We start from the raw sequence: 19,627 nt of genomic DNA on the forward strand, positions 1-19,627 counted from the left end.
AGAGAGCTGGGACCAAAGTAACAAAGCTTACCATAAGTAACACACTACGCCGCCAGGGACTCAAATCCTGCAGTGCCAGACGTGTCCCCCTGCTTAAACCAGTACATGTCCAGGCCCGTCTGAAGTTTGCTAGAGAGCATTTGGATGATCCAGAAGAAGATTGGGAGAATGTCATATGGCCAGATGAAACCAAAATATAACTTTTTGGTAAAAACTCAACTTGTAGTGTTTGGAGGACAAAGAATGCTGAGTTGCATCCAAAGAACACCATACCTACTGTGAAGCATGGGGGTGGAAACATCATGCTTTGGGGCTGTTTTTCTGCAAAGGGACCAGGACGACTGATCCGTCTAAAGGAAAGAATGAATGGGGCCATGTATCGTGAGATTTTGAGTGAAAACCTCCTTCCATCAGCAAGGGCATTGACGATGAAACGTGGCTGGGTCTTTCAATATGACAATGATCCCAAACACACCGCCCGGGCAATGAAGGAGTGGCTTCGTAAGAAGCATTTCAAGGTCCTGGAGTGGCCTAGCCAGTCTCCAGATCTCAACCCCATAGAAAATCTTTGGAGGGGTTTGAAAGTACGTGTTGCCCAGCAACAGCCCCAAAACATCACTGCTCTAGAGGAGATCTGCAAGGAGGAATGGGCCAAAATACCAGCAACAGTGTGTGAAAACCTCGTGAAGACTTACGGAAAACGTTTGACCTCTGTCATTGCCAACAAAGGGTATATAACAAAGTATTGAGATAAACTTTTGTTATTGACCAAATACTTATTTTCCACCATAATTTGCAAATAAATTCATAAAAAAATCCTACAATGTGATTTTCTGGATTTTTTAAAACAGATTTTGTCTGTCATAGTTGAAGTCTACCTATGATGAAAATTACACGCCTCTCTCATCTTTTTAAGTGGGAGAACTTGCACAATTGGTGGCTGACTAAATACTTTTTTGCCCCACTGTATATTTAGATCTGTTGACCACTTGTTTTGTTACTACATGAGTCCATATGTGTTATTTCATAGTTTTGATGTCTTCACTAATTGTACAATGTAGAAAATAGTACAAATAAATACAAACCCTTGAATGAGTGGGTGTCCAAACTTTTGACCGGTACTGTATGTAATGACATCTTTCAAGAAAGTAATTCCGGCTTGATTTCCAATCTACAAAGCCATGCCAGATGATCACACAAAATACACCCAGGACATCAGATAGCAATGTGAAAGAAATACCCTTTTACCACAGGCTTCCTTAAAGCAGGGGCTGCCAAGTCGCAAATGAACATTGATTTAGTAACAACAGAAGCCTTTTGTTTAGCTTTTTTTTCCTACATTGAGCACTTGGGTTTCCAGCGTGTTATTTTTCCATGCATAAAAATTTCATGATGAAATAAAGCAGTGCATGATCCGTTCTGGGGACGGAGATTTGTTCGGCTTGGCCCGTATCATCTATTAACTTGATCGCATGGTGCAATTAGGACACACACTAATCTCAGTGATAAAACTAGGTTACTTAATTAATCCATTCTTTTTTTGGGGTGGGGGGGTGGGTGCAGGTGGGTTCCCCTGCTGTTCCTCGAAACAACTAAAGACGTCAAAAGCACAAGAATATAAATATCACATATCAACATGAAATCAACCGACAGAAAAAGAAAATCAACCATGTGGAAACAGTCCAGAGATACTTCATCATAACTCAAGCAGTTTGAATTACAAACACTGACATTGCGAACTCGAACCCCGTCGTCTGGGTTTATCCCCCTGGTAGTGATAATCTAACATATCTGTTGAGGGTTGAAGCTCCATTTATCCTGTTGAGGACTGTATTTTACTGACCCAATGAATCTGGATCTGAATATCCGGAGGCTGCAGAGTTCAACCGCCAGATCCCCCCCCCCCAACCTCCCCTTCATTCCCCTCTCCCTTCTCCCCAACCTGGCTGTGTGTGTGTGTGTGCTTTTATTGGCCCCCGGATTCAAAAGGCCTCATTGAAGTGCAGGCAGGTAGAAGGAGAATGTGTTGAATGTGTCTAGACGCTGGAGGTGAACGCTGGTGAGAGATGTGCCGTGGAGACACACAGTGTGTGTCATGGGTCAGCCTACTGATGTATTTCAGTCTGTGTAATCGCTTCCACTACTACCGAGCTCTGAGGCTGGGCTTTGAATTAAAGCAGGAACAGATTGTCTCTACGGTACCAGGTACAGTACAGTTTATAATAACATCAATTATCGAGTAATAATTGCAACGTGCTTGAAAACAAAATGCAGTACTACATATTGTAGGTGTCCACATGTTTGTTTATTTGTATGCCTGAAACTTTTTACATTTGTTATACTGAGTTACTTAACTTCGAACATACTTCTAGTAAACACCTTCCTCTCTTTTCAGATCTGCTGCTCTCTTTAGTAACCCCAACCACTTGTATGAGAGTATTTTAGTGCCAACAAAACGTGGTATGGATGAATAAACAAAATGACCACAAGTATATACTGTAAGTTTATTCAACGGATTCGTAACAAAATCTCCTATTTTCTTTTGTCCGAGCCTGGACTAAAGGGACGACCCACAGTGAATGATGTCACACCAGAAGTATACAGTGTGACATGGGTGGGAGGAGGCCACGCAATGAAGGCTTATTGTCTCATATGGGACTTTCTTTAACAATATTTGTTCTAGGTTACCTTTTTTTTAACGTTCTCAACAACGTTTTAAATCCAGGCAATGCTTCCCCTGCTGAGTCGCAGAGCCAATGGGATTACTGCCGTCCATACAATCTGTAGCCCCCCCCCCGTAACACCCAACCACCCGCCCCAATACTGTCAAAGCACTATGCACTTTTGTGAGGTGCTTTTCACACCAAGAGGGTTAGATTTGATGGTTGATCTGAAAAACACATTCTTCAGTTACAGCAAAGCCCCCCCCGCATTGGAAGAGGTAAACATATGTTGATGGTTATATCATATACAGTAGAAGTCCGTCCAGTTAAATGTTGTTAAATGGAAGCCAACCATTTCACAAACTTTTTTGTTTCCTGTTCGTGACATGAAAGACATTGAAGTTAATTGAAATGACACATTGCATTTGAGTCCCCTACCTCCCAAGGCAATTTCATGAAGTGGAATTGAATATCTGAGTGAACGGTGTTTGGCTCTGTCTTTCTGACTGACTTCACTCAACATGGACCAAAAGAGAGACAGGGAAGTTAAAACAAAGTGGTTTGTGAGGTGTGGGGTTTTTCTGTTGAATGCAGCAATCAACCTTGCTCATTATGTGTTCAAGATATTCGATGTCAAAGGTTCATATTGGGGCTAGATGATCGTTCCTGGCAATGTAGCGAGAGCATGCTCTGCGGAGGCTGTAATTAGAGAAATAAGGTTTCAGACGAAACCTGAAATTAGCCCCAGTACAGTAAATGTTGGCCGGTTGACAAGAGTTTTGTTGTGTGTACATATGTGAGTTTTTGGTTGAGTCACTGAGACTGAGAGTTAATTGGTTCCCTTAGAAGTAAAGCCACCAGTTGGTTCCAATGGATGGCTACCTTGCCATAACCAATGCAAAACACAGCTGAAAGCTTTTCAGTCCATCTTTCACCAAATGATGCTACTGTACCTTGACACGCAACTCACTCAAGTGTGCACCCAAATGTGAGTGTTCCCAACACACAGTCAGACCTTCGTCACACATTCAAGGAACATGTTCCAAAGAGTCACTAAGTAAGACATATCTGCTTGGGATACAGTTAAAAACTACATGACCAATGACCAATGGACTCAATACTCAAATCACATGAACAATGTCAGTGGTATTAACAATAATAGACTTGCAGCAGTAGCCGAATCTGGCTGCAGAATGCTCAGTGTGTGGAGAGTTGGGGCAGTGGGAGAGAGGGAGAGAGACTGTCTCCATCCTGAAGGGTAACTAACGTTGAGTGACAGAGAGGCAGAGATCAAAGCTGCCCTGGTGCAGGGGGCCCAGCACTCACAGCTGTCAGAGGGGAAATCATGTCAGTAACAGGCACACAGAGCAGAGCAGGGCTGCAGCTGGCTGGCTGGCTAACTAGCTCTCACAGTCTCACGTCAGAATTAGACGTTCATCCATGTTTCTCAAACGTCACATTTTGAAGTTGCTCCAAATGTCAAATTTCAAAGCGTTTAAGGTCAAGTTTAGGCATTAACTTTGCATTTTTAAAGTGTGGGTTAAGTTTAGGCATCAACCCCCGAAATCGTAAGGTTAAGCATTAACTCCGAAAGGTTATGGTAAAGATTAAGGTTTGGGGTAGGATGAAAACAAAAATCTCAAAAACAACTTTCTATCACTGGATTCGAATGTGCAACCTTTGGCACCAGAGGCAGATGCTTACCTACTTGAAGGTAACAGCACTTACTCTTACCTCTAGTAGCCGGTTTCCATGTCATTTCCAGACATGGATAGACGTTGAATACTGACTTGTATCAAAGGTGACCTGGCTGGCTGGGCTGGACTGGGCTGGTTGGCTGGGCTGGCTGGCTGGGCTGGACTGGGCTGGTTGGCTGGGCTGGGCTGGCTGGGCTGGGCTGGGTTGGCTGGGCTGGGCTGGCTGGCTGGCTGGGCTGGACTGGGCTGGTTGGCTGGCTGGCTGGCTGGCTGGGCTGGGCTGGGTTGGCTGGGCTGGCTGGCTGGGCTGGACTGGGCTGGTTGGCTGGGCTGGCTGGCTGGCTGGGCTGGGCTGGTTGGCTGGGCTGGCTGGCTGGGCTGGGTTGGCTGGGCTGGCTGGCTGGGCTGGACTGGGCTGGTTGGCTGGGCTGGCTGGCTGGCTGGCTGGGCTGGGCTGGGCTGGGCTGGCTGGGCTGGCTGGCTGGGCTGGGCTGGGCTGGGCTGGCTGGGGCTGGCTGGCTGGGCTGGCTGGGCTGGCTGGCTGGCTGGCTGGGCTGGCTGGCTGGGCTGGGCTGGCTGGGCTGGGCTGGGCTGGGTTGGCTGGGCTGGCTGGCTGGGCTGGGCTGGGCTAGCTGGCTGGACTGGGCTGGGCTGGCTGGGCTGGGCTGGGCTGGCTGGCTGGGCTGGCTGGCTGGGCTGGGCTGGGCTGGCTGGCTGGGCTGGCTGGCTGGGCTGGGCTGGCTGGCTGGGCTGGGCTGGCTGGCTGGCTGGCTGGCTGCTGGGCTGGCTGGCTGGGCTGGGCTGGCTGGCTGAGCTTGGCTGGCTGGCTGGTTAGTTGGTGTGGGTGTTCTCTCTCATTCTTTCCCTCCATATTATGTTTACTGTGTCTCTCTTCAACTTTCTTTTTCTTTCCATTTATTGCTCTCTTTTGTCTTTCTTTCTTTCATTCCCTTTCTCTCCCTCTCTGAAGAACAGGATATCTACACTAAGCTAACATTACTCATCTCCCCTGTAGGTCACCAGACCTCAGCTAAATGTTACTTTCTCCAGAGCTTTGGAGGTGCATCTCTGAACAATTTGGCAAATACCATAATAATCGTTCAAAGTAAAGCACTATGAGAATATGGGTAGCAAATCCGGGCCCCTAACAGAGTACAGTATCCTCTTAAATCCCGGCTAAAATCAAGCATTCCCGTTTGGATCCACGAAAATAATCCATTTATAGACATGAAAAAGGACCATAATAGCAGACTTACTGTGTGAGGCCAAGGAAAACAATATTCTTGGCCAGAAAAGTACGTCTGAAATACACCAAGATAATTCCATTCTCTCTCATGAAAAAAAGGGGGTGGAGGGGAGAGGAGGGAGGCACAACTTTTAATCTGGCTGGTAAATTACACACTATATCCAAATCGCGTGTGTCTGAGCACTGACCTACTGTATCATGAAAAAGAGGCTTAAGGGCAAATCGCATCATAATTGCGCAGGGCCAAAATCACGGCATTATAGGGTGATTTATATACAGTCGAACGAAAGGGTGCGGACGGGAGGCGAGAGAGCGGTGCCAGTCGTCAGTCCGTTTGGTGCAGTAACGTGGATTGTAACGGTCTCACCGACTGAATGATGATGGGAAAATGGCCTTCATGTTTGGGAGCGCTTGAAGTGATTGATAACCATGCGGACGGAATACAACGCTCTGTAACCAATCGTGCTTTCGTCGACTCGTCGCAGGCATAAACAAGAGGGACCAGGCAGCTGTTTCTTAGCCAAACTCAACGTGTCTTCCAAACAGAAGCTTCCAAATGTGAATAATGGTTGTAACTCAATATCATGGTCCATTTTTCAAAAGTGCCCAAACACATCAGGCTTGCTTGTTTTCAGATAGGCATCTCACATGAGGAATCACTAACAAGTCAATTAAAACATGCTTTAAGTAATCAAAGCAATGAGTTCATGTTCAGGAAAGTGATCATCACTTGATAATAACTTGGCGTATCGTCATCAGAAAAAGAGAATGACACATCTCAAATGATTGTGTGTACAGTATGACGTTGCAATGATACGAGTTCATGGGGTCAATTGTGTTAGTGTTCGTGTTTTATTTTACTAGTTGTGTTTTGGCAAATATACTGCAGTGCAGACTGTATATCAAGGCATAAAGATAACTTGGGGACTAGAAAAATGAGATTTAGAAATAAAAAACACCTAATGAGTGGATGTAATCTTGATTCAAGAGTATGGTTTCTTTCTCTGCCTTTGTGCTTAGGGATTTCCCCCCATCTACAGTCAATTATTCCTGAGAAGAATGAAGGCAAAGATAACTTTGAGGCAAAGATAACTTTGCTAACATTCCTAAGTGGACAGAGAACAAGTCTAATTTTGTATCTTGGAGAAAAATATATATATTCTTTTTTTTTTGCAGAAATAACACAGGGCTGCTCGCACTGCTGAGAGTTGTTACTCAACCCAAATGTCTGAACTCCAATGATAAATGACTCACTTTTCATGCTGAGCTCTGACAGGTCATGGAACTGGGTCAGGCCTCTATTCAGAACTAAGATTTCTGAGAGGACTGGCTGGATGAGACAAGGCCTGCAGAAATACACCCTGATGTGATGATTCTGTCAGCTAACAGCCCAGGTGGAGAGTGGGGAGGATAAACTACGCCAACCCCACTCGGATGTCACATCTACCCGTAAATCCAGAAATTTGCTGGGATTTGGGCCATAAATTTGTCATAACATTTCCTTTCCAGGAGACATTCCATCTTCTGTTGGCGTTGATGGCTATGTACACTGTTATGCAAATGCAGGAGATGTTCCCGGATATCTCTCTGGAAGAGGAGGCTGTCTGTCTTCCTGTCTGTTTTTCTCAGAAGGAGGACATTGATGTAAACTCTTCTCTCTCTGTGTCTCAATGAGGGAGGTATGGCAGAGGACCCAGTCTGGTGAGGGGCTGTGTGATCACACATGAACATCTTGGCAGGGATCAGATGGGTAATGGAGGGGTTTTCATGGCCCTCGGACATCCATGACCAAATCAGTCAGAGTGGTCATTTAGTCCAAGCCAGCAGTAAGAAAACAAGTCAAGGGGAGATTGGTGTCTGGCCAAAAGCAACATGGTGGATTCGCTGTCTTTTACTCCTTGATGAGCGCCCCAGGCAGATATTCTGTGAATGAGAGCATATTCTTCTCTCCCCCTATTTCATCTCTCTACCAGAGGTGATTCATGCATGCATGATGTCATATAGGATGGCATTTCTTAAATGGTCTTATGTGTGAGGGTCCATTGGCCTTGTGCAGTGTCTGTTGTACTGATTAAAAAATGCTCTGCCTCTGCCTCTGCTGATAGGCTATGTCTGAAATGATGACCAGCTAAGGAATAAAAGAGCTTAGAGTGAGACAACAATAATCAATTGATATTGGGACTCTGACTCATATAAAATAATTATGGGTGGCTCTCTGGTGATGGGAAGGGTCTACCATGATTTCCTCACATCATGACGGCTGAGGCTGATACGATCTTGCTTCGGCTATGTACTGATAAGCTTAAGACAATCATGGCTTCAGTAAGGGCTTCAGGAGCAGGGGCCTTTAGTGCTGTTGCAGGACATGTAAAGCGTGGTGTGAAAGGCCCCAGTGATTCCCGTCGGGCCAGTAGAAGGTATTTTAATGGCTCACTGACCCCAGTAGCCAGGCTGTCACCACCTCTCTCACAGGGTCCGCATTGTCTTGCTGTTAACTAGACATCAAGACCTCAGAAACCCATGAGGCTCCAGCAGGCCCCTCTGACCAAGGGGCCATGAAAGAATGACATGGAAGAAAAACAAGAGTACCTCTAAAAATGTCTTAAAATCACATGGTTGGCTGGAGAGACCAGGAACAGAGACATATTTTTACATATCAGCCAACCACCGAAACATCAATTCTTCATGCAACTCTGGACTACAAAGGGAGTGCCCTGTACCCTAGTCATTATGTGATCGTCATGCTTAGGGTTATCTAAAAGGGAAGGAAATAGACCGTTTACACGGTCAAAGTTAGGTTTAGACTAGAGTGTAACAATTGCTTTATATTTGCCCCATGATGTATGGAAACCTTTTCAATGAAAGAAAAAGAGATGCCCAAAACAAAATCGACATGCAAAAAAACCAACAATTAAATCATAATTCCTGTTGTCATACTTGCAATGTTCTGGACTCTAAAGCACTTTAAACTCCAGGTATAGGCGGAGTTGGCCTTTAATGCAGGGCTGACAGACACCTTCCTTACTGTCTAGCCATGTGTTTAAAGGTCCAATGCATCCGTTTTTACCTCAATCGCAAATGATTTCTGGGTAACAAGGAATAACCTTTCTATAATTGTTTTCAATTCAAATGAAGACAAAAATAGCTTCTTTAGCAAACAGCAATTTCTCAAGCAAGAAGCTTGCAAGGACTATCTGGGAGTGGGGAGGGGAGAACGAAACATTTGCTGTTATTGACCAATAGGTTTTGAACTCTTTTTCTTATTGGTCTATTAACTAATTTATGCAATGGAAGGTAAAAACTCAACCCCACCAAAACAGGCTGAAATTTGCAGTTTTTTTTTGCAATTTTCAAATAGCTCTTACACTAAAAGGGCATTATCATAATTTTCACAATTTCACATTATTATCCCAACCTCATAGTGTGGGACTATATATAAAACACATGAAATCATGTTTTTTGACTGTACTGGGCCTTTAACCATGCAGATTACCTTTCTATCTAATAAACTATGTTAGAGTTTACACATCCTCTTCCAATCATAATGTGAGGAGATCAAAATAATAATAAAAACTGTATACCAAATCTACTCATTTTAAAATGTTGATTACTTCTCTTTGACATTATCATTCACCTGATGATAAGACAAGACATGTGAAAACCTTTTTTTTGTTTGTGGCTAACGTATGATGGGGGTCCTGGGTCGCTGGTTTGCCTTGGTACCTGAGAAAGAGACCCCTGACATATACTATGCTATTATATTCGGTTCTGTTATGTAGACTATTATCATTATGGGATCTTGCAGACATTGATGTAGCTTTGGTCTAACTTTATGAAACGAGCACCATTCGTCTGAGTAGCCTGTTCTCTACGCGTAAAGTAGATTCTGATTCTACAATGGGGAAGATTTGTGGGCTTAACTCTCGTTGGCTGAGCGCTCCAAAGCGTCACCGTCTGTCACTGCTAAAGCCGTAGGCTTTTCCCTGGTCTCTCTAGTAGTATTAAACAAGTGTGGAGCTATAAACTGTAAAGTGTGCCTGACATACGATTTACCTTTTTTAAACACTTAACGCCAATCTACATATGAGTAAAAGGATAACACCAATCAAGCGCATCCTGGAATTGCACTGCAGATCAAACTGTGGACGGCTTTTCTCACATTTTGTCACATTCAAATACTAAAGAAAGACCTAACTTGATGGAATAACGCGTTTTGAATCGAAAATATGGCAAAGATAGTATTACATCTGGTGCATTTGTTATTATTTTTAAATTCCAGTATCGGGGAAGTTTCATCCGTGGAGCCATCCGACATGACGCAGCACGACAGCAATATCGAACAGGCTACGGATCACTCCTCCGCGCGCGAAACCGCATCTCGGGACATGGTCTCAATCAATATGTTCAAACTCTATGAAAAGTACAGTAAGGAGCCTCACCGTTATCGAGACGGAAATACCGTGAGAAGTTTTAAAGCTATTCCAAGTGAGTGTTCTCCTACATGTTCATATTTTACTGCATGATACCAGAATATCACACTTAATATGAACGTGGTGGGCTGCTGACAGCTGTAGGCAGGGTACTTTGAACGCAGCAGCTAGAGTAGCCTTGGAACCATACAAAGTGACATAAACATAATTTTGCAAGAGCAAAAAGTTAATAATAATTAAGTTGGGCTATTGTATGTGTTTTATATAAGCACCAACCATGCCCTGTCACCGTTTTGGTATAGCCTCACTGTGATCAGAGAGTATGGGCTACTGTTACTATTCATGAGATGTTAGACAAGAGCCTATTATGACACTCACTCAGACACTATTAAAGGCACACAGACAACTCTATTCCGTGCTCTCCTAAGCATTTCCATATGGCTGAGACCTATTCAGGGGCAATTTTTATTTTTCAAACATTAGTGGGAGTCAAGGGATGACATTAAGAATATTGTTTATGGTAGTCAAAATAGTGTGTATTGCAATCAGTGTAATCATGCCATAATGATTGCACTGTAGCCTATTGTATGTGATGATATTTCACCCACAGATAATAATGTGGCTTTTATGACATTGTGGTTGCAGAAAAGCTGTGGAAAGTAGGCTACATGTTGAAAAAGAATGTGTAGAATTAAAAATGCTGTCGACACACATGATCATGCCTTTCTTTTCTTTGCAGGAGTCTCCGCGAACAGCGTGTGGCTCCATTTCAACCTGTCGACCATCCAGGAGTCGGAGGTCATCCTGTCCGCCACATTCCACTTCCTGGACCAGCGTCCCCGCCACCGGCCCTGGATCTGCCGGCGCTCCCGAAACGCTTCCTGTCGCCTCCAGCAGCTCCCCCCGTCCCAGCTCCTCTTCCGAGGAACGTCCCCGAACTCAGCCTTTGCCTCCCCGCTGGGCAACGTCACCCTGCCCCCTCCCAGGAGAGGGTCCTGGCAGACAAGGGAAGTCTCCGGTGTAGTCAAAGAGGCCCACGTCCTGGGAGAGCTCCTCATCTCTGCAGAGTTTGACTTTGGGGTGAGGCCCCAGAGGAACCAGGAGCGCCTCTCTCCAGCCAGCCTACCATACGTCCTGGTGTATGCCAACGACATGTCCATATCTGAGCCCAACAGCGTGGCCATGACCTTGCAGAGGTACGGGCCTTTCCCTTCAGGCGAGGAGCCCACCCGGTCCCCCAATGCATCTCCTCCAGCCTCCAGGCTGAAAAGAGAAGCAGTGTCCCCCCTGGACCAAATACAGAACAATGACCTGCCTGAAGTCCAGTTTCACACCCTGAAGAACCATGAACTATGGGAGAGCACTTATTTTGCTCCCAAGATTAAGCCCTCAATGAAACATGGGCGAAAGCAAGGCCAGGACAGCAGTGACGGCTTGAATAAGCCCCAGGTGCTGAGCTTTGATGAGAGGACCATGAAAAAGGCTCGCAGGAGACAGTGGAGTGAGCCCAGGGTCTGCGCCCGACGCTACCTGAGAGTGGACTTTGCAGACATCGGCTGGAGCGAGTGGGTGTTAGCCCCGAAAGCCTTTGATGCCTACTACTGTGCAGGCACCTGCAGATTTCCTATTCCAAAGGTAAGTTAGTGTAGTGTTTTACTTCAGTGTGTCGTGTAGTATTTATTTAGTAAATAAAATGTTCCACTGTCTTGAAAATATGCTTGAAATTGATTTAATTCATCCGATGATACTGCATACAGGGTATGCTGTATTAAATACATGCCTGACAAATGTGATGTCATCCTCATATTTCCTTGTGAAAGAGAATCCCTCTCAACTCCAGCTTCTTTCCCTCTCTGGCTCCCAGGTTCTTCGGCCCTCGAACCACGCCACCATCCAGAGCATTGTGAGGGCGGTGGGAATCGTTCCCGGCATTCCGGAGCCCTGCTGTGTTCCGGACAGGATGAGCTCTCTGAGTGTTCTCTTCCTGGACCCCAGCCGGAACATGGTGCTGAAGGTTTACCCCAACATGTCTGTGGAGACCTGTGGCTGCCGGTAGAACCACCCGGGAAAGAGCCTCAATGCATAAATGCATAAAAAAGATGACAATGAATCAGACAGAGTGGAGCAGGAGAGACATTCAGTCAATAGAGTACAAAAATAAATGCATCTTTGGATGAGACTACAATGGATGAACTCACCATGGAGGGAGATATGGATTATAGATAAGGGTTTTACGGGTGGTGGGATGCAGAGAACGCTATGTCTGACCCTCCGATGAGTGTGATTCACACAGGATTTCCTCTGTCATTCAGCAGCTCGACTGTAGGTGATTTGGGGACTGTTTGACTAACTGTCAGTTCCAAGCCTTCAGCCATCCAGAGCTGGCTCTTGATCTATACCCAGACTCCAGAGTAACTCAAATACTGGACCCTATTGCCATATACTGCACTTAGACTATTGGACTCAAGTCTTCCTACGGCACCAGACTCAAAAGCTCAACCTCTGTAAATAATATTGTAACTAATACAACTAAATGGGACTTTTTTTTGTAAATAATTGATGGAATCCTAAACTATGCTTTGCTTGTCGTTTATGTAGTGTTCACTAGGTGTTTGAAATAATCTGCTAAAATAAATGGTTAATGCATGAGAGATTGTACTATTTTAATAAATAATTCCATATCGTTTTCTGACTGTATGCATACTGTGGTCATCTTATAGGTACTCACTGTGGAATATCAAATGTAATGGTTGCATTAGTTTGAATTAGGGATCCACTGTCATCATTTTCAAAGAAAGGGGAGATACGCAGCACATTGCTGCCACCTGCTGTTTTGAAATAGAAAATAGTTACAAAATTGCCATTTTTGAAGATGTGGACCTGAAATTTATTGTTTTGATGTTATTGATGAAACAATACACCACTAGTGCACAATTATTACATCCGACATTTTCAACATCATACTGTATGTACAGTTGATTCATGTAAAACTACCACAAAGGTGTTGAGAATATTGTGCTATGTAACTTCCCCATTACAGTTTTCTCAATCGCTTTGGCTCATTTTCTGAAACCGTCTGAACATTATCTGAACTATAAGTACAATTGTCACAACTGTTTTATGGGACATCACAACTCTATTGCATGTCTGCAAAAATGTAGTAACTCACCCAAAACATTTAATTCATGCTTCAAAACCTAATTACTGTGTCAGTGAATTGGCCAATGCCACCAAAATGAAAAAAAATGTTGTCATCGTGTGAGCCGTACTGGTCAAAATGTTTAGATGTTTTTTCACCATGACAGTCAACCCTGGAAATGTTTGTTATACACACATTTCAGTTTTGTTCTACTTTTTTTGTAGACACTGACTGCTTAATATCATATACAATAATGTCAGTTTTGTCTAGCTGAATGCTATTGTGTATCACACTGAGCTTTTTAGATACCGACTTCAGTAGGTAGATAAAAGTTTACTGGGAAAAGTCAATACTGTACATTTGTATGTATACAGTACATTTTGTTTGTAGAAATGTGTTACATGTAAACAGAAAATTCACATTTGCATGTCCATTTTTACATATTTCTTACATGTAAAGTCATACACCGTGAACAGAAAAGTTGACACAAAATGGTAGTTCTGTAAAAAAAACAATCAATTGTACCTCCTCACAGTACGTAACACTACAAGTTCCCTTCTTGGTGGACATCCTGTCACTCTTGTTGGCCTGGCAGGTCATTTTCCAATTTAGCAGACATCACAAACATTCCATGTCATAGATATTTATGGAATATACATGTATGTCTGACAGATTTGGATCATTCAAATGGATCATTTGGCACGTGACGGCTCACACGATGAAAGAATGCTTAGAAGTTGTGAAGAGTATGACAGTTTCACTGAGAATCAACTCGTCAGTTTTGGTCAGCCATGTGCATGTAGTTATTGTGCAAATTGTAGACAATTGTACTTCCTGTTTTGCACACGTGCCAAAACACGTGCAATTTGCTTCAATGAAAAGGAAATTCAAATCTGGTCTGAACAAGAAAGTAATTGTTCAGAGATTTGTTTTGAAAAAAATAATTCTCATTCGAGAATTGAGGCAAAGCTATTGAGAGAAACTGTAATTGAATTGTGAATATGTCCGTTTTTTATCGTTTCTGCTTAAATTGCCAAAATATTGCCTAGATTGACTGTAAACTTAAATGGAAATAAACTGAATAGAACATAAAAGTATAGTTTGTATAATGAAAAACATGGAAGATTGTGTGGCTTTGTAATCATTTTAGGATGATGTTGGCCTGAGTCCTCTTTGTGTATCATCATCCTATGATCCTACATACTTACAGTTTTAGTCAATAGGCTAATATTAGAATTAAAGGCTGCTCCAGGAATGTTTCGGAGATAGGAATGTGTTACTCATTTCAGACAGGTTAAGAAAGTCCCTTCATTTCCAATGCATTGGAAAATGTATGTCAGAGGATATTTCAATGGTCTTCACTCTGTTTTTAGGGAGGGGTGGGAGGAGTGCCCCTGACTCAGGCCAACGTCCTCAGACACATTTGCCTCTGATGTACCCCCCACGATGACACTGGATCCTAGCCACTGTATGACACACTGGTGATGAAGAAGGTGTTCTACCCAACATAGAATGATGCAGCTTGATTCATTCAGTGCTAGCAATTTAACCTGTAACTAAAATTGAAAAGTACATTTGTTACTGTATTCTCTGTTGAACAAGTATGATATCTATATTGTATCTGAAAGATAAACAAGTCTTACTATGTTCAGGGTTGGGTAGGTTACTTTCTAAATGTAATCCGTTACAATTACTAGTTACTGGTCCAAAATTGTAATCGGTAATATAACTGTGGGATTACCCAACCTCAGTAACATAATCAGATTACTTTTAGATTACTTTCCCCTTAAGAGGCATTAAAATTAAAAGACAAAAAGGATCCATCAAATTAATTTGGTGTATCATTATAGTGGTTTCTGACTTGTGCCCAGACACGCTCAGATGGAGCAAACTTAAACTTGCACCTTTTTTTCATTGCTGAAATGAATGTCATTGAGAAAACAGAAAGGTGTCATCAATTATTTTTATTGCAAACATCCTTTCTAAATTCAGTAGTAATCCAAGAAGCAATAATTTAGTTTTTCAAAAGTATCTGTAATCTGATTACAATATTTTAGCTGGTAATTGAATTCATTACAGTTGCAGTTTTTTTAATATTCAGATTACATGTGCATCAGTTACTCCCCAACCCTGATATGTACTTCACTGCCTTTCCGAACATATACATTTTGATTTCCGTTGGCCTGAGCTTTGACCCGCATGTGGGAAGCAAGAGGGAAGAATTTAGTAAAGTGTTTGTCAGTAGCCCCACAATTTCCAGCGTCTCTCTCATTATCGCAGTGTGTCTGCAAATGTTTACAGAATCTTCATTAACTTCAAGCCCTCTAACGATAACAAAGCCTAAAACAAGACATCAATGGTCGAGATAAGAATGGCCGTGCTACTATTTCGGTTGACATGAGGCTACTGTTTACTCTAGAGCATGGGAGTGGACCCCCAGAACTATAGCCCTAGCGTAGAAGAATCTCAATTTCAACAGATTGTCACCCAAAGTCAGTTTTAAATACATAGTGGGAACTGGGAAGGTAAAGCGTGTCGATTGGGAAGGATCTGATCTGAAGATGCAGTGCTCAAGGCGTTTCCTCTTCCAGATGTGTCTGAGTTTGCTGGTGTCCACGGGCTCCTGTCGGTGCAAACCACTGAACGATGTCCTCCAAAGTGAAGATCGCGGGGGCTTCTCTGAGACTTCCGAGCAGGACCTGGTCGAAGAGGAGGACAGGTTACACAGCTTTCTGGGAACCATGAAGGAAGAGTTTCTGAGGAAATTCAATTTATCCGATGTCCCACGGGAGCACAGCAAGATATACCCGCCGCCGTTCATGATTGAACTGTACAACAAGTATGCCTCCGACACGTCCTCGATGCCTCGTTCTGATGTCATTCGCAGCTTCACCGTTCAAGGTATGTACATAGGCAAGTCAAACATGAATTTGGGGGATTTTATCAATGATCACAACATTTTCATACATAGACAACTGTATTATGTATGCTTATTAAGCCTGTGTGCCTCTAAGGCTGTTGATACAAATAAGGGATATCAAATATGAAACTATGTATGCCTTTTGCCCAATGTTGCAGATGTCAGTCACTCTGAAAAAAATGGCACCAAGTCAAAACACAGACTTCTGTTCAATGTAACTGTCCCAAATCACGAAGAGGTCAACATGGCAGAACTCAGGCTGTTCACCCTGCTGGATAATAGGACAACCTCAACCTCTACCAATGGGATCGGGGCTTCCATAAAGGTCTATGAAGTGGAGTATAAAGGAAACAAGGCCATTGCCCACCTTGTGGATGGGAAAGAGGTCATTGGGACCCATCACTCTTGGGAAACTTTCGATGTGACCACTGCCATCCAGAGTTGGGTCAAGTCGGACCGCGGGGCCAGTGAGTTTGAAGTGGTGGTCGACAGGTGGGACTGTGGGCCTTTCAAAGGCGGAGGTTTGGACGTGAGCGTGAGCGTGGGCGTGAGGGATAACACAGCAGCTGCTTTGATAGTCTTCTCCGACGACCTGGGGAGCAGGAAGAGAGAGGCGAAGAAGGAGCTGAGGGAGATGATAGTTCATGAGGAAGAGACACTCTTCTCAGGGAGCGACTGGCAAGGGACCGACTACAATGAGATCCCCGTGGACCTACACCCCAGGCGGAAGAGGCAGGCGGACACCAACTACTGCCGACGGACCTCCATGCGAGTCAACTTCAAAGACATCGGCTGGGACCAGTGGATCGTAGCGCCCCCTGAGTATGACGCCTTTGAGTGTAGAGGGGTGTGTTACTACCCCCTGACTGACGACATGACCCCTTCCAAACACGCCCTCATCCAGACCCTGGTCAATCTCAAGAACCCCAAAAAAGCCAACATGGCGTGTTGCGTTCCCACAAAACTCGACCCCATCACGGTCATGTACCAGGAGAATGGTGTCATCACTATACGACACCCGTACGAGGAGATGAAGGTGGCAAAGTGTGGATGTAGGTAGTGAGAGGTAACATCCATGGTGGTCCCCTTTAACCCTTACTGTAAATCTGTACAGTTCTGTTGTGAGATGCATTTGAGTTATTTTATTGAGTATATGTTCAGCAAATGCACAGTCTGTCTAGAATAGCAATAAAGCCTATGATACAATATTTATAAATTATTTATGAGCGTTATCATTATTATTATTAGGGTTTTAGAAAATAATATAGATCATAAATTGGATCTACAGATGTAGGATCTTAGTTAGGTGAGCATGCAAAGCAATACACAACTCTAGATTTCTTACATACTCATATTATTATTATTATTTAATTTATTCTGTTCTCTCAGACGCTTAAACGACTTAAGCTATTAACATGAATCCAACGTCCCAATGTGCAGACTGCCCCAACAGACTGGCCACCATTAGCATAAAATAACTCACGAACAATAACTCTTGAAACGTTCAAGCTGGAGACACCAAACCAACTTTCACATTTCCAGACGATTCTAATTTCAGATTCTCTAAAACTTTAATCAACTAGAACGATAAACGTTTGCATAAATTAGCATAAAATACCTCACCAACAGTAACTCTTGAACAGTACAAGTTAGAGACACTAAACCAACTAACAGATGTTCAGGCTATTGTAACTTCAAATTCTTTCAAATCGTAATCAACTATAACTATATAAATGTGCATACGTTTGCATAAAATAACCCACTGACAGTAACTCTTGAACCATTTCATCTAGAGGCACCAAACCAACGTCCAGATGTTTGGGCTATCCTAATTTCAGATACTTAAAAACTTGTATCAATCAGAGACTCTGGGTTCGCACCCAGGCTCTGTCATAACCGGCCGCGACCGGGAGGTCCGTGGGGCGATGCACAATTGGCCTAGCGTCGTCCGGGTTAGGGAGGGCTTGGCCAGTAGGGATATCCTTGTCTCATCGCGCACCAGCGACTCCTGTGGCGGGCCGGGCGCAGTGCGCGCTAACCAAGGTTGCCAGGTGCACAGTGTTTCCTCCGACACGTTGGTGCGGCTGGCTTCCTGGTTGGATGCGCGCTGTGTTAAGAAGCAGTGTGGCTTGGTTGGGTTGTGTATCGGAGGTCGCATGACTTTCAACCTTCGTCTCTCTCGAGCCCGTACGGGAGTTGTAGCATGAGACAAGATAGTAGCTACTAAAAAAACAATTGGACACCACGAAAAAGGGGTCAAATTCAACAACAACAAAACACACACACACAAAAAAAACTTGTATCAATTATAACTATATATATATGTGTGCATTCATTTGCATAAATCTTCAGCCATTCAAGCTAGAGACACTAAACCTACTTTCAAATGTTCAGGCTATCCTAACTTCAAATTCTTTAACACATGTATCAACTATGACTGAATAAATGTGCATAAAATAACTCCCCAACAGTACGTCTTAATCTGTTCAAGCTAGAAATACTGAAGCAACATTTAGATGTTCAGGCTATCCTAACTTGCAATTCTTGAAAACTTTCATAACGATAAAAATGTGCACACATTTGCATAAAATAACTCACCAAAAGTAACTCCTCAACTGTTCGAGCTATAGGCACCAAACAAACATTCACAAGTTCAGGCTATGCTAACTTCAATTATTTCTTTATTTTTGAACTATAACTATGGACATTTGCATACATTTACATAAAATGACCTACCAACCATAACTCTTGAACTGTTCAAGCTAGAGACACCAAACCAACTTTCACATGTTCAAGCTATCGTATCAATCAAATCAATCCTTCACCAGCTAGCATGCACATCACATTTTCTTCAGAAAATGCACTTTTCTAGTTTGATCACTCTTTTGTTGCTGATGATTTTCCTGCACAGCAGGAAATGCAAAGTTGTCGTGTATTGGAGTTTTTGAAAGGATTCTCAAGTTTGTCATTTACCTCTTTGACATTTCAGACTTGATTTGCCAAATCGAAAAATGTATCGACCCCTACAAAAATGTCCATTAATTATAATCCACATAATAATTCACATTTGTTGCAGGATTATTTTCCTGCTGTAGCAAACCTGGCTCAGAATAAGATCCTACGTCTGTATTAAGTCTGTGTGCATCTATAGTTTGATATCTATAACAAAATGATCATCATATCTAAAGAGTTTGTACATAGTGTCGTTTATTTATCAGTTGGCTATGAGGACTATCTTGCTCTACAAGTTTTAATGGTATTAGAGTTTTAAGTATTTTTATAGCAGGGAATTTCTGATTATGACTTCTAAATTATTGCTTTGAATTAAATATGGATTGTTCTCATTAGTTTCATATTAGAGTCAGAGATTGTGGATTATAGGTAAAGGTTGCACTATTACATAACAGTGCATTTCTGTGCTGCAGTTGTACTATATGAATATTCAATGTGCATTTATAAAGTTCAACTTTTGTGGAAGTTCTTCATTGAATAATGTGTAAAGAGCGCACTCTACAGGTGAACAATAAGCAGT

General features: G+C 43.1%; 2 protein-coding genes across 2 annotated transcripts; both read left to right on the forward strand.

The window, feature by feature from the left end:
* The first annotated feature begins 9,536 nt into the window (after positions 1-9,536).
* On the forward strand, positions 9,537-13,087 carry LOC112224210 (growth/differentiation factor 10). The gene is made up of 3 exons (XM_024387617.2): positions 9,537-10,091; positions 10,776-11,671; positions 11,901-13,087. Exons 1-3 carry the CDS (start codon positions 9,833-9,835, stop codon positions 12,090-12,092), a joined length of 1,347 nt encoding a protein of 448 aa, XP_024243385.1. The 5' UTR covers positions 9,537-9,832; the 3' UTR covers positions 12,093-13,087.
* Positions 13,088-15,610: 2,523 nt separating this feature from the next.
* On the forward strand, positions 15,611-17,297 carry LOC112224211 (growth/differentiation factor 2-like). Its single transcript, XM_024387618.2, has 2 exons — positions 15,611-16,076; positions 16,254-17,297. Exons 1-2 carry the CDS (start codon positions 15,737-15,739, stop codon positions 17,153-17,155), a joined length of 1,242 nt encoding a protein of 413 aa, XP_024243386.1. The 5' UTR covers positions 15,611-15,736; the 3' UTR covers positions 17,156-17,297.
* The last annotated feature ends 2,330 nt before the right edge of the window (positions 17,298-19,627 follow it).

Source organism: Oncorhynchus tshawytscha, linkage group LG25 (genome assembly GCF_018296145.1).
Source record: "Oncorhynchus tshawytscha isolate Ot180627B linkage group LG25, Otsh_v2.0, whole genome shotgun sequence".
Lineage (NCBI taxonomy): Eukaryota > Metazoa > Chordata > Actinopteri > Salmoniformes > Salmonidae > Oncorhynchus > Oncorhynchus tshawytscha.